Source organism: Cyclopterus lumpus, chromosome 22, assembly GCF_009769545.1.
Source record: "Cyclopterus lumpus isolate fCycLum1 chromosome 22, fCycLum1.pri, whole genome shotgun sequence".
In the NCBI taxonomy this organism is placed as follows: Eukaryota; Metazoa; Chordata; class Actinopteri; order Perciformes; family Cyclopteridae; genus Cyclopterus; species Cyclopterus lumpus.
The window spans coordinates 17251401-17265936 of NC_046987.1; the positions used below are offsets into that span (position 1 = coordinate 17251401).

At 43.1% G+C, this 14536-nt stretch overlaps 2 protein-coding genes across 9 annotated transcripts in view; both read left to right on the plus strand.

The window, feature by feature from the left end:
* The window catches only part of numb (NUMB endocytic adaptor protein), a 35667-nt gene extending 33317 nt beyond the window's left edge, over nt 1-2350 (plus strand). For 5 of the 7 annotated variants that reach the window (XM_034563210.1, XM_034563212.1, XM_034563213.1 and 2 more), the window contains 2 exons: nt 598-738; nt 1258-2350. In XM_034563210.1, the coding sequence (XP_034419101.1) occupies nt 598-738; nt 1258-2009 (893 nt within the window). In that variant the 3' untranslated portion in view covers nt 2010-2350. The remainder of the gene's footprint in view (nt 1-597; nt 739-1257) is intronic. The other 2 variants (XM_034563215.1, XM_034563216.1) reach the window with 1 other exon arrangement.
* Nucleotides 2351-4090: 1740 nt separating this feature from the next.
* Nucleotides 4091-12123, plus strand: exd2 (exonuclease 3'-5' domain containing 2). 2 transcript variants are annotated; one of them, XM_034525480.1, is made up of 10 exons: nt 4091-4206; nt 5550-5620; nt 5721-6169; nt 6724-6980; nt 7796-7922; nt 8448-8758; nt 8988-9094; nt 9272-9407; nt 9823-10191; nt 10723-12123. In XM_034525480.1, exons 3-10 carry the CDS (start codon nt 5762-5764, stop codon nt 10937-10939), a joined length of 1932 nt encoding a protein of 643 aa, XP_034381371.1. In that variant the 5' UTR covers nt 4091-4206; nt 5550-5620; nt 5721-5761; the 3' UTR covers nt 10940-12123. The 2 variants fall into 2 exon arrangements, with proteins under 2 accessions (XP_034381371.1, XP_034381372.1); XM_034525481.1 differs by having other exon boundaries at nt 4099-4206; nt 5721-6154.
* Nucleotides 12124-14536: the final 2413 nt, after the last annotated feature.

The following is a 14536-nucleotide window of genomic DNA, read 5'->3' on the forward strand; positions in this document are numbered from 1 at the left end:
AACAGTGTGAAACTCGATTTCCATGCTCTGGACAGCTTTGTGTAGCTCGAGGGGCTCTGATCTGCTCTGTGTTGAGGTGTGACTCAACTAGATCTGCCTTGTCTGACTTATGTAGCATTCATTAAAAATAAATCAGAATCATGCAACAATTAGAGCAACAGGTCGCTATAGAAACACATGTTGAGAGGCATTCGCTTAGAATGACTGTAATGAAGTTGTCAGTTTTGCACCTGCCAGGCAGAACCGACACAATCGGAGGGGGAAGGCGGAATTGCAAACTAATGCGCTGGTTGTTTGCTGCAGATAAACCGTCATCTTTCATTGCCCACGTTTTGTTATTTGTCATTCAGCTCTGTAGGAAACTAATCTTCCACTAAAAGATTGTGTTGCTTGCACGTTTTAAATTTGCGGTTAAAGAATGTGCGCCTGCTCGCATTTCCCTCATAACTACGTTTACTTTATATGTTTAATGCACACGTGTTCCGACTTAATATTATTAACTGCACGGTAAAGTTCTGCATGTCTAACAAAAGATCGGTCCACGTCAGCCGACCCACAAGCTTGCTTGTACTAGCTTCTGTTTCTTATCCGCTGTAGTGAATGGCACATCTCCTGCCTTCTCTGTTGTTGCTGCTGCTGCTGCTGCTAACCCCCCAGTTCTGCCCCCCGCCCTGCCTGCTCGAGACACTAACCCCTGGGCTAAAACTCCAGCACGAGCCCCGGCCTCAGCACAGCCAGGTAAGCAGCACATCAGAGAGGCTAAATAGACTAAATAAAAGGCTAAAGGTCACAAATAAGTGATGGAGGCGAAGAGTCCTCTTTGAGTTGAAGGTCCTCTTAAAAATAAAATTCGACGCTACAGATCTGCCTGAATGTAACATATTTTCGGCCTATCGGCAACATATATTCCTGCACACTACAAAAAATGGTGAAATTGTGTTTTTACACGTCAGTTTGTGTATGATTTAAACAAATAACGTGTTAATTAAAAGATTGAGATGTGCTTGTAGGCGGACTTCGTTACCTGTGAACAGAGTGAGACCTCTAAATGTTCAGCTAGACTCTTATATTTAACAGATAAATTGATGTGGTAGCAATCTTCAGCATATTTCCCAAAATCTCTCACTGTTCCTTTAAACCGGCATTGGCTCTGAACTGGGATGACACATCTTTACACATCAAACAGAGACGGTACCTCAGTCAGTTAAAATAACAGTAATCACTCACTTTGCCTTTCTGTGTACTTTCTGCCCACAGGAAGTAACTGGTCATCGCCTACTCCGGTGATAGTGGTCCCCCCCAACTCCTCCCCGTCCATGTCCTCCCACAGACGCACACCGTCAGAAGCAGACCGGTGGTTAGAAGAAGTCACCAAGTCTGTCCGAGTGCCGCAGTCGAATCCCATCATGGCAGCAGCCACGGTTCCCGCCCAGTTCACTGCCCCTGTGGCGATGCCGGTGGCGCCCGTTCCCTCCGTTACCCCGGTTGCCTTCATGTCCTCTCTGCCCTCCGTGCCCATGTTGCCCCCCCGCCAGCCCGCCTTCCACCCTCAGGCTCCGGTCTCCTACCCGATGCCCAACGGGCTGCCGTTCCCTCAGCCCAGCGTGCCTGTGGTCGGCATCACTCCTTCACAGATGGTGGCTAATGTGTTCGGCTCAGCCGTGCAACCCCAGCCGTTCCCCGGCGCGGCCTCCACACTGCCCCAGCACGATCCCCAGGCGGTCTGCCACATCAGCCCGTTCATCAAACCCCCGCTATCCAACGCAGTGACCCCCGCTCCCCTCCAGCCGTCCAACGGCAGTGTGACCTTTAATGGGGCGGACAACTGGGCGGCTGCGTCCCGACTCGCTCCAGCCTCCCCGTTCACCCAGCCGCCCGCACCGCCGCTGGAAGATGCCTTTGAGGCCCAGTGGGCTGCCTTGGAGGGCCGCTCGCGCCAGCGCACCACACCCTCCCCGACAAATCCCTTCTCCACTGAGCTGCACAAGACCTTTGAGATCCAGCTCTGAAGACTGTGTTTGAGATTAGAAAGTCCTGGACAATAGGAGGCCATTTTAGTCGGGGGAGCAGATGGATGGTTGACTAAAGAAGAGAGGGGAATGTCCCTCTGCCTCTCCGCCTCTCTTGATCTCGGTGACAGTGGACAAGCTTAGCAGGACTGACAGAAGCTGGGAGACGGTGAAGAGCAACGGGGGAACCAACAGGGAGCAGAACTCTGCACAGCAGTAAGGGGAGTAAAAGAAAACAAAAGTGGTTGCTGTTAACAAGGTTGCAGCTCCCCAGGCATTTCATTAACATTGTCTGTATTGTTTTGTTTGCGCTGTGCAGCACAAGCTTACCGTTAGCCCCCCCCCCCCCCCCCCCCCCCCCCCCAACCATCCCCCCTGCCACCCACCCAGCTCGATCAAGCTCCCAGCGCTCCCAGTTAACAGGATGAGACCTCCCTCACCTGGCAGAGGAACTGCAGCACTGAGAGAACTCCGCTTCCAGATGAAAAGTTCTCATTAATAACTTCCCAGTCAGAAGAATAAAGTGAGATAATGCCAAAATCTTTATTTTTATGCATTAAGTATATTTTAAATAGCTTTGGAATCTAACAGAAGAGTTGTAAGTAATCGTGCCAAAGGCACAGGCTAGCTACAATGAAACAAGTTTATGTTTGTGTATACAAGAAATGACCGTATATATTATACATAAATATATATATATATATATATATATATATATCTATAAAGAATGTATACTGTACACACAGCTCACAGCAGTGCTAATTTTTAATGTGATGTAAAGAGATTTTGTGAAGGGACAGCTGCTTTACCTTTGAGTTGTGGTTTTTTTGAGTTTCTTTTTTTTATTTTATTTGAAGAAAAATCTCTTTGTTGCCGTATGTTGCATCCTGTGATTGGATGTGAAGCATCTCTTTGTAAATATGGTATCATTGCAGCAACAATCAATGTGGACCTAGCAATGGTGGTGGTGCCCAACTGGTTGCCTCTCTTACCTCTGCTCAGTTTTTGATAGTTTATAGTACACATCAGTACTTAACATTTGACTTCTTCTGTCTTCATTGTCATTCTTTTTTGTGTGTGTGGTAATGATCTTGTTTTTTCTATTTAACACATTAGGATGCAATTTCCTGTCCCTCCACCTCTTATATTATTTTTTTAAGTAGTTGATTTCTTAATTTTTACTTTGCACAAGCACTAAAGTAGATGATTTGACCTCACAGGTGACCTTGATCAGAGTTAGTCAGTTGTGGTGTTGCAGCAGCTGACGGCTTGCTGACCGGCCACGACCTCCGTTAGCCTGCCGTGGTTCTGACCGTCAGCAGGAAACTACAGGGAGATACGGTTTCATCTCTCACTGTCTGATTTCTCTCTGATTTCTGTTTTTATTTTATTTTTTAATCAAACCTGTGAATATGATCTATTATCTGATCTATTTTTCCATTTTGTAATTATTTCATTACTTTATTCCACTTTTTTGGAGAAATATTGAGGCTAAACGATTGAATAAATTGATGGCGGTAAAGGAAAAAGTAGTTTGTGTTCTTCATGAAATACTGTTATCTGTTGAATATTTCTAACGTGTAGTGAAATACTTTAACAATGAAACTGACACTGAAACAATTCAACAATGAATTGGTCAACATAAACAATTTGTTATACATGTATCCAATACAAATTACATGATTGTAAATTAAATATATTTTGGTTTGCGACCTTTGACTGGGAAACTTGTATAGCCATTTTTTAAATTATTTATTGCATTTAATAGACAACACTTTAATTGAAAAAAATAATTGGTCAAATAAAAGCATGGTTAGGTGCAGCCCTTGTACAAGCACATGCATATTAGGCTTATGAATAAGATAATTAATAGCAGGATGCATGGGGATTACAATTATTTGCACTTATACAATAAACGAAGACAACACATGTACTAGGATGCCTTTTATATTAGACAATAAGATTAAAGAAACAATACTGTCACTTCCCCAGTGGAATAAACGTTCTCCTGGATTATTGTGCGTTGGTCTGTCCTGTTGTTGTTCCGCCTTTCCAGCAGGGGGCGCTAGCTAAAGATCCGCGTCCCGGTGCGGTGGCGTCCTTATAAATACAGCCCGGAAGACAGATCCGTTCAGTCAAAAATGAAGCAAGGGTAAATGTTCGTGAAACTAGCGGTGTATTGGTTAAAAACGTAAAGGTAAGACCTCAACGTTCATATCTTGGCACACCGAAATGTTGCTGCGCAGTAATGTGTGTAACTCTGCGCAAAGGACGCAGCGCTGAACATGCCGCAGAGTTGCCATTGCTAGCAAGTTAACCGGTCAGCTCTGGTGGCTAACCAGGCGAACGTTGGTTTAACTTTAAACAAGACAAGATAAGCGGTAATATGTCACACGTTATTGTTAATCTGTCTTGCCTTCAACGCTTAATTCCATTTGATGTGAAAACGTAACCCCGGTTTAGTTTATGACGCAGTTTACGGTCAAACGCTATGGTTAGCTTTGGAAAAACTACCTCAACGGACTGACAGCTCGCGCTAGATAGGAGCTCGGGGCTGCGCGTGAGCTGGTTGAACCCGTATGAACCCCCAGCGCTTATGCACGCAGCAGCTATGGGCTTCACTTAATGTTGTGCTTTTAAATTAGAATAAAGGCGAAGTAGCTCACGTGACAACTTGACCTGTGACCTTTTTAGGACCGCCAGTTGTGCCTCTGCATACTTTTTATCCATCCATCCATCCATTTTCAATACCGCTTATCCTCATTAGGGTCGCGGGGCGCTGGAGCCTATCCCAGCTGACATAGGGCGAAGGCAGGGGACACCCTGGACAGGCCGCCAGTCCATCGAGGGCAAATACATACTTTTTATGTACATGTTTTATAACATACTTTACTTATTAGCCGTTTTTAACTTGCTTAACTCTTGAGTGTATGAATCAACACTTAAAACATTGAGACAAAACAGAACACATTTAAAGTTGGCCATCATAAATAAAAGAGCATGTCTCAACTCAACATGAAGCATGGCATTGGGTAGCTGTAAAATATAACGCACTATAATATAAATTAATAACTTAGCAGTAAGTGCAATAAAATAAAATTGTATTCAGTTAAACCTCAGCACATTTCTGATTTTATAATTTGGAATCAGTACGTCATTCATAATTTGAATCCCGAGAAGCCCAAACGATGAATGAGAAATGTCCTAAATTGACGATCTGCTGAATTTAATATATATATATATATATATATATATATATATATATATATATATATATATATATATATATATATATATTTATTTTTTTGTTGATAGTATGATATCACACGCTTGGCTTTCAGCTTTATTCAATGATTGGTTTGTGTTAAAATAGTATTACATTTTTTTCCAAGTTCCTACCGTTTGCTGAGGTTTATAAATTTGATGTTTAGATGTTGTTCCTTCAGTTTGACAAAATCTGCGTATCTGACGATACAACTTTATTTTTTTATTTGTTTATGAATGGAAGACGTGTGGTTTTGCCTTTTTTCTCTGTCCCAGAGAGATGCAGTGCCTGTCCAGATCACAGAAACAGAGCCAGGTGTACATGGGATCCCACTGACACAGGAAAGGTAAAACATCTGTCGCCTTTTTAATCAACAAACGCGCTTTGTTTTAGACATGCAGATCAGGCCACTTGTGTTATTATACTTTCTCTTTTTTTGGCACTAGATTTGCACTTTTCTGCCAGCTGAGGATCACTTCGAGCTGACATGTCTTTTCGAGGGCATTTAACTGCCGTCATAACCGTACTAGGAGCGACCTTAGGCGGGCTGCTCATATGGCGAGTTTACCGAACAAGAAGGAAGAGGCTGCCCTCCGTCCAGAAGGTGGCCGATCCTGTGGAGGCGCCATGTCCTGTGGAAACAGACTTCACAGCTGTGGAGCATCAAAACAACCAACCCCCGCTTCTTCTGGAGAAGGAGTTTCAGGCTGCGGAGGGTCAGACCGTACAGCTGCCGCCTCCCATACAGATAACGTCTTCTGAGCAGCTGCTGGCTGTGAAACCAGTGATGGTGAGCTCCGAGGAGGAATGGCAGCGGCTCTGGCCACTGATGCAAAAGGAGCTGTCGGCCTTCCCTGTGCTGGGGCTCGACTGTGAATGGGTAAAGATCAAAAGCGTAAGAAATACCTTTTGCATGTTTTAGCATATGGAGAGGGAAAAATCCACCCTGAACGATTCAGCATTGTACGTTATGTTTGGATGCTTTGTTTGATATATTTAGTTTATTCCTGTTGGTAATGGGCTTCATACAGACGACACGCAATCGCACAGATATTAACAACTAATGGAGTTTGAGTGGATACAGTTAGTCTTAGTGACAGAAAATGAATCTGCAACTATTTTGGTAAGCTATTTATAATTTTAAACATACTGTGGTTTTACCCTCTCAAATGTCTTTGTCAATTACAATATTTAATTTAATGTCTTTAGAAAATTTATAATGGGCAATTTTTTTTAATTCTGTGTTTGTCATTTCATAGAATGAAAATGTACTTCTGTCAAATCTACTCGAGAAAATTGGTCCTTTTTCTACCCAATTAATCAACTAATCTAAAGTAATCAACTGTTGGATGGATAGTTATTTCATACTCATCAGACGGGTGGAATTTTCTTGTAACATTTCCTCACGCTCGTGGTTTTGTCTGACCCGGCTGCTGCTTCCTGTTGCAGGTGTCCGTGAAGGGTCGACCCTCTGCGGTCTCCCTGCTGCAGATGGCCACGTGTTCAGGCCTGTGTGTCCTCGTGAGGCTGCTGCCGTTTCGCAGCGGCCAGCAGCCGTTCCCTCTAAGTTTGATGGAAGTCCTGCGAGACCCCCACATCCTGAAGGTCGGCGTCGGCTGTTATGAAGATGGCAAGCGTCTGACGCGAGACTACGGCCTGTCGCTGACGTGTACGGTTGACCTGCGTTACCTTGCCTTAAGACAAAGGTACAGTCTGTTTGTTGCTGTTTCGTGTGTCCATAGAAAGCAGAGGGCTCTATTGTCAGTCACATTATCATGTTTTATAGAATTTTATCAATCGGGGAAAATTCTTGTTCTTGCTGTTGATCACTTATTTCACTTTGATAGCTGTTTTTTCTTTTTTACTGTTTATTATAGAAATCCACACTTTCATTATGTGACATTAAGACACAAAAAAAGAAACATTTAACATCAGGCATCATAATTAAATGAGGGTCACATAACATGCATGACTCAACAGGATTCGAAAAGGTAATGTTAGCCGGACATCAGATAAAAATAGATTAAAAAAACTTGGTCAAAAAAGGTAGACAATGAATCCTGGAGCACATTTCTTATTTATGATTTTGAATCAAAGTACATCATAAATGTAATCTTGCAAAGTTCAAAAGATGTGATCTCTTTTGCCAGATATTAATCAAAAACAGCGGAATAAGAAAAAACAATGTAGTAAAATTATTATAAACATATATATATGAACAAGAGAGCAAGTATTAGTTGACGAGGTGAGCTACAAGTAGCTACTAGTAAAATAAGTCAACAAAAATAGAAAACGCAAAAGATTTAAAAACGAGTAAAAATAAAGTGTTTAAGAAATAATAAAACCAGGGCCTGATGAAAACTAAAATAAAAAAGTATTGTATTGAAAAGTTATAAAGAGTTGATATAATTAAAATAGTTTTGCATGATGTTGGAAAAAAGTCATTTCCAAAAGTCCCCCCCAAAATAAGTAATGTGTTTAAAATGCAAATGATCTTCTCAAATTCTGTCTCCATTTCCAGGCAAGCGCCGGTGAATAATGGCCTCAGTCTGAAGTCTCTGGCAGAAGATCTGTTGAACGTGTCTCTAGATAAATCCTTGGAGCTGCGCTGCAGCGACTGGGAGGCAGATCAACTGACGCTGAAGCAGGTAGTGATTCATTACTTTACATTTCATTCTCATTGTTCACTTTCAGAAAGTAAAGAGCAGCGAAGTGGGGATTTTGGTGACTGAGAGCTGGTGTAAGTCCTCGGCTTGGATGAGAATGAAACTCTCCTGGTTGAATCGGTACAAAAAATACACAACTGTGTTATAAGATATTCATTCGAGGAACAAACTACGAGACTTCAAAGGTCAATTATTGCCAGAAACGTGCAATCACAGAGCTTAAACTTCTGTTTGACTGTGTTGAAATAAATAAAAGTACAATCTGCGTCATAAATTAATTCACTTTCAGACTGTCAGTTGTGGACAGTCACTTCCACTCTGACTGCCTTCTGCAATGGAAGCATGGGCTCCTGGGTATTGTAGTATTTACCCGGCAAATAAACAGCAGAAAAAACACACGATTTCTCAGAATCAAAGATGAAATTACGACATATTTCAAGAAACCTTAAGGATCGTGATATTATCTGTTCCTCGCCGTCCATCAAACTTTCATCTGTTCACTTTTAGATGACGTACGCTGCCAGAGATGCCCAAGTTTCCATCGCTCTCTTCCTCCATCTCCTCGATTTCCACTCTGAAGCCGGTCCCGAATCTTCCAGCGGGGGCTCTTACTCAGAGTTGGCCGCCCGCTGCCAGGGCCTGGTGGACGTGCCTTTCAGGGGCCGAGGAGACGGAGACGAAAGGGCGCCCGACGGAGAGAGGAAGCGGAGGGTTCGTAAAACACCCACTTATGAAAGCCCGGAGTCTGGGGATCAGCAAGTCCCAGACCCTCGAAAGAATAACAAGAGGAAACCGCTGGGTGTGGGCTATTCTGCCAGGTGAGGCCAACCGAAAAATGGTTCTCCACAACCGCTGCAAATGTAATCTGCTTCTGGTTATTGTGGTCTGTAAACAGTTCCAACCCTGCAGGGCATGATTTTGGGAATGAAATGTCAAATGCTAGATGCCAGGTACATACTCTTCTGTATCTCTTTCATCTGTATAATGGAGACGTCTGGTTTGGCAACCCCCCCCCTCCCCCCCTCCCTCTCTCTCTCTCTGTTACAGAAAATCTCCCCTCTATGATAACTGCTTCCTCCATGCTCCTGATGGTCAGCCTCTGTGCACCTGTGACAAGAAGAAAGCCAAATGGTACCTAGATAAAGGAATAGGAGGTACACTGGATAACTCCCAACGTGTAAACATTAAAACACAATGTCAGACCATCTTGAAGCTACAACATTTTTATAATTTCTCCCTCACTCTTTCAGTTGACAAGCTACACTCTGATCTTTCCTTCTGCGTCTGTATTTCTGAAGACCTGATGGACATAATCTCTGTTTCTGACCCAGTGCTCCAGAGCGAAGAGCCTTTTGTAGTGAGGCTGCTGTTTGAGCCGTCGGGACGTCCCGACTCCCAACAGGACTATTATCTCACTGCGAAGGAGAATCTCTGCGTGGTCTGCGGCAAAGCCGATTCCTACATCAGGTTTGACAAGTTTCACTTCAATTAACCTCAGTTCATCTGAAATGAAGAGTGTTCTTCTGTTCAGGGGGGTGGGGGGGGGGGACTAAACTATGTCTATGTTGGACTCATTCTTTATTATCTGTTATGTTTTTGTCCAAATGCAAAGATTTCCAGTGATGGATAACAGCGAAAAGCAGCGAATCCTCACTTTACTCCAGCTTGAACAAGTATTTTCTTATTTATTTTAATAAATATTTCAGGACTACATCAGACCGTATATTTTAAAAAGTAAAAGGCTCGTCAGCCGTGTTTTAAACTGAGTATCCAACAGCTCTGAACAAACACTTTAACGCTAAGAGTTTTTGTTAACTAATAATAATTAATTATGAACTCAATCGATGGTATGATTAATTCATATTTCCCTTTGGTCCCACAGGAAGAACATTGTGCCCCATGAGTACAGACGGCATTTCCCGACCGAGATGAAGGACCACAACTCCCACGACATCCTGCTGCTCTGCACCAGCTGCCACGCCGCCTCCAACGTGCACGACGGCTTCCTGAAGCAGCATTTGGCCGAACAGTTCGCCGCCCCTCAGGGCTGCGAGGAGGGCGTTCGCCTGCTGGAGGACTCGGACCGACGGCGGGTGCGTTCGGCGGCTCGGGCTCTGCTCACCGCCGGGGAAGGACTGCCGGAGCAGCGGCGAGAAGAGCTGCAGGCTTTGATCAAGAGTTTCCTCGACGACAACGAGGAGCAGGAGCTGACGGAGGAGGCGCTGCAGCAGGCCGCCAGTTTGGAGACGAGGTGAGCTACGACTCGAACGGAACAAAACCATTCGATTATTTTGTCTTTCATTAATATCAATGTGGTTATTTAGTTAGAGATAAAACTGAGAACACGAGTTTGAGTGAGAGTCCAAAACAAAGATGGGAATGAACCAAATACTCTAAACACCCTCCAGCACCGTTGCCTTGATCCAACAGAACAGGAGGGGCTTGAAACTGCCAGATCCAATATTTTTAATTAGCCACTAGTAACCGCACAGCCCATCAAAGTATATGACGAAGAATATTTTATCAAAACTGGCTTGAGAAACACTTTTTGCTCCCATGATCAGATAAAGGTCAAGTAAATGTACTAATATCTATATTTTGAGTAAAAGAAATGGCAGATATATATTAGTAATTTTTTCATAGATAGATAGATGGAGGCTAATACCAGACGATGACATCGGCTCAGCCGGTTCATCCGATGATTTAAGGAGCCGCGTCAGATTGATTTCCAGGCAGCGAGTCTCACTCTCTCACTCTGACTGCTCCTTTCTCCTCCCTGAAGGATTTTCAACGAGGCGTACGTGCCTCACGGTCTGAAGGTGGTGCGAGCCAGCGCCGAGCAGGGCCTACGGGGCCTGATGGACCTGGAGCGCCGCTGGAGGCAGCACTTCCTCACCGCCATGCGGCCTCGTCACCTCCCCCCTCTCTGGGCCGTCGACCACAACCACAGCAAGTTCCTCCGCAAATACGGACAGGACCTGCCCATTAAACTCAACTGACCACGAGCTGCTATGGGAACTTCCTCCTCAGCGGGTTGAAGTGCCGGTTGGCCGAGTCTTCTGCAGCCACTCCGTTACTTCTACAAGCCAAATCGCTTTTTTTATCGTGAGGCGGGATGAATGAACTAATCTACCAGCGGAAACCGAAACGTTAACCAGCATGTTGAGGTTCACCAGATGAGTGTGTGTGTGTGTGTGTGTGTGTGTGTGTGTGTGTCTGTCTGCGCGCGCGCGTGCGTGTATGTGTAAATGCACTCGCTCTACGCTGGGACGCTGGACGCCGGTTCACTCTTATTTCTAGTGGCGTGTGATGCTGCTAGGTTGCCACCTGGATCCTGAATGGACTTCAAGCAGAGACTCCACTAGTGGAAAGAAATCCAGCACTGAACACTTTTCTTTTTTTTTTATCATGAAAAATGTATAATTATTTATGAAATGTTAAAAATAATTCAATATAAATGATTTTTAGAAGATGCTGCAGCCTGCTCTTAATCCCCCTTCCCCTAAATTGAACAACCCCCCCCCCCCCCCCCCTCCCCTCCCCCCGTGCAGGTTTGCGGCTGTCACTCTGATAATGAATGCTTTGCTTCGCAGAGAGGGTCATCTTAATGTGACCTTTACATTTTCTGGCGCTCCTCCCTGCTTTTTGTTTTCAGTCTATTGTCTGTTTTAAGTCGATAGATGAAATATTTCCCAGAAGCACCTGGGGCCTAAATGTGTTCCATCTCGGTCTACTGCGGCGGGCGGACAGACGCTAATCTCAGTAAAGTTGGCCGCTTGGGTTTATCATGTCATAATCCGGATGTTTATGTCCTGCTGCCGGTCCCCCTGACGGTCGGGACACCTTCCTGGCTCGTGTTTTAATGAGCCTCTTAATCCCCGAACCCGACTGGAGAGGCTCGTCGCAGCATCTCGTTTTCACTTAACAGCCACGACGTCATTTTACCAGAATCCCAAAAAAAATACACAGTGAAGAAAAAGATGCCAACTCTAATGTGATTTTAGAAAATTACCCATGAACCCTTTTTTCTGCGAGGTAGATTTATCTCTTGAGCGTGATGAAATTATTTACAATGCAGCTGCTTTGTCTTCGTATTTTTCTTGATGTTAAGCCCTGAAGCTGTTCTGTTTCTCCTGAATTGTGAATGATGCAAAAAATAAAAGTCATGTTTGTATTAATATTTGATTTGTTTTCCCCCCAATCGTTTAAAAAAAAAACACAACCACGTTCACCGTTTTTGTTAAATTTTTTTATTTCTTACAAAATCACAGTTTAATAAATAGTCTGTAAAAATGAGTACAAAAGTGGTTTTCTTAACATTTCATATATGAATCACTCGTGACTTTCAGGTCAAATGAGTCTTTAGTTTGACTTTGTTTTTTTTGTCAGGAATGACCTTTTTTTTTTTTTGTTTGTTTTTTACAATCTAGTTTTGCTGAATTAAGGCCTCTTGATTTTGGCATCAGAACAATCTGTCATTCAAATGTTTTGTATCTGAAGTTGAATTGGCGTAGAGGTATGAGCTCCCCTAGTTTCACAGTTCAGTCAGGACAAATAAATAAAAACACATTTACAAATAAATACAGAAATGGCTCTACATGCAGATGTAATCCCGTCGTCCTAAAACGCTGACAAGACAAAGCACATTTCTAATGGTCAGTGTTCGACACTGCAGATAAAATGCATCAATAACAATGGCACATGAGGCGGCTTCGTCGAAGGGCATTCCATCAACTGGAGAATGTATTGTTCCTTCTTTAGTGCCCTTTAAAGTGTTAAAGAGGAGAAATTACTTTCTACAAAATAAACATTTTGCTGGAATTCCCCTTGTAAGAAGTTTATGGGTGACGAGGAGTGCAATCCTTTGTTGTGAAAGAGACTCTGACATCTTTACTGCATTACAGCGAAACCTCTTTGGGTGGAACACACATGAAGATATGTTTTCAAATTCAAACTATTTTTAGGACCAATTCAGTAAAAGGAATGGACAATTTTGGAAATATTCTAATTAGCTTTCTTGCCAATACGTATGTCAAAGATTAAAACCGCTCGTGTCTGTCCGTTCAATGTGGAGCTAACGTTACCGCCAGTTGCTATCTGTTAGCTTAGCATAAAGACTGGAAAGGAAATCCACCCACCAGCTCGCATGTTAAATCCCCTTTGAACAATAAATACAATCGCAACTGTTGATGCATTAATTTTAAGGTGGTGTGCAGCATTTAGGGGAATCTATTGGCAGAAGTGGAATATAATAAGTGTTTATATGGGTATGTAATCACATGAAAATAAGAATGACCACATCTCTACAGTAGCCCAGAAAGGTCAAACTAAACTCTCACTCTAGATGTGACTGTTTGTTGGCCGCCAGATACCAAAGACTGCACCTTTTCACCTTTTTTAAAGGAAGTCACTTTTTCCAGCCAAGAAATATTCTGGAGCTTTGTTCGTTTTTTTTTAATTATGTCTATTACAGGTGCTGGTTGGCAGATTTGGGTGCATTCCAAATTCCCTTATGGACTCAGCCAGGCTACCAGTTCCCACCTGTTTCCAGTCTTTATGCTACCAGTTCCCACCTGTTTCCAGTCTTTATGCTAAGCTAACTAGCTGCCAGCTTTTGTGTCTTTTGTGGTATCAAGAGTTTACTAGTGCTTCATGAATCTTCTCGTGTGTGTGTCCACCCAAACTACTGCAGAGGATTTCAGCACTAAATTACTGCATATTATAACTCCTTTTGTTCATTCCAACAAAAGACAAGTTCACATATAAAAAAAAAAAAAATGAGAAGGCCTGTTTGATTTAACCCCAAAACTCTGGAAGCGTTTTCTGCTTCTTCCCATTTGGAGGGACGGGTCACTTTCACATTTCAGAACACCAGATGTTACAGCATTTAAAACATCACACATGGATCTTTTCTTTGCAGATTCCATTTCCTTAAAAAAGGTACACTGAATTAACAATAAGGCATATTCTAAACATTTCCAATTCGCAGGTCAAACCCTTTGACCACTAACGGTTTCTTCAAAAGCTAAAATTTTCAATTTATATTACAAAAATTAAAGACATTTTGCAGCTTTAACATTTCCACCTTCGAGGTACAAATCCATCTACAAAGAATTTTTTTTTTGCACATGTTTCACGAGGGAGAGTCGTGCAACCGAACCGAACGACCTCGACTCTCTCGCGTATGTTTTCCCACACGAACGGATTTCACATCTCCACACGGACCGATAAGATTGTCACATTAACGTAGGATGTTGCTCAACAAATGGCTGCGTGGGAATAAATCTTCGGGCTTTGTAAAGCGGGCTTCAAACCGACGCGTTAATAAAATAAAGGGAATTGTAAATGTGAAGCGGATGATTCCTCTAGGTTTGTTTTTGTTTAGTTTTTTTTTTTTTTTTTTTTGGTCAAAGGCTGTTTGATGATGCAGAGAGGCCGGACAGTGAGCACAGCTGCAGGTGGTTCTTTCTCAAACTGGACACGTATGCCGTTGAGTGACCCTCGGACATTCTCTCTAAGCTACGCGGTGACGAAACAAGCATCTCTCTGAAAAACAATCTGCCCGTCGATAAGCAAGACAAAGTTCAAAGCAAAGA

What these genes read in the sequence shown, in the direction of transcription:
- exd2 (XM_034525480.1), top strand. Translation starts at nt 5,762, where the DNA reads ATGTCTTTTCGAGGGCATTTAACTGCCGTCATAACCGTACTAGGAGCG. An exon ending in AATGGGTAAAGATCAAAAGC is followed by an intron (nt 6,170 to 6,723) that starts GTAAGAAATACC and finishes TTCCTGTTGCAG; the next exon opens with GTGTCCGTGAAGGGTCGACC. An exon ending in TACCTTGCCTTAAGACAAAG is followed by an intron (nt 6,981 to 7,795) that starts GTACAGTCTGTT and finishes CTCCATTTCCAG; the next exon opens with GCAAGCGCCGGTGAATAATG.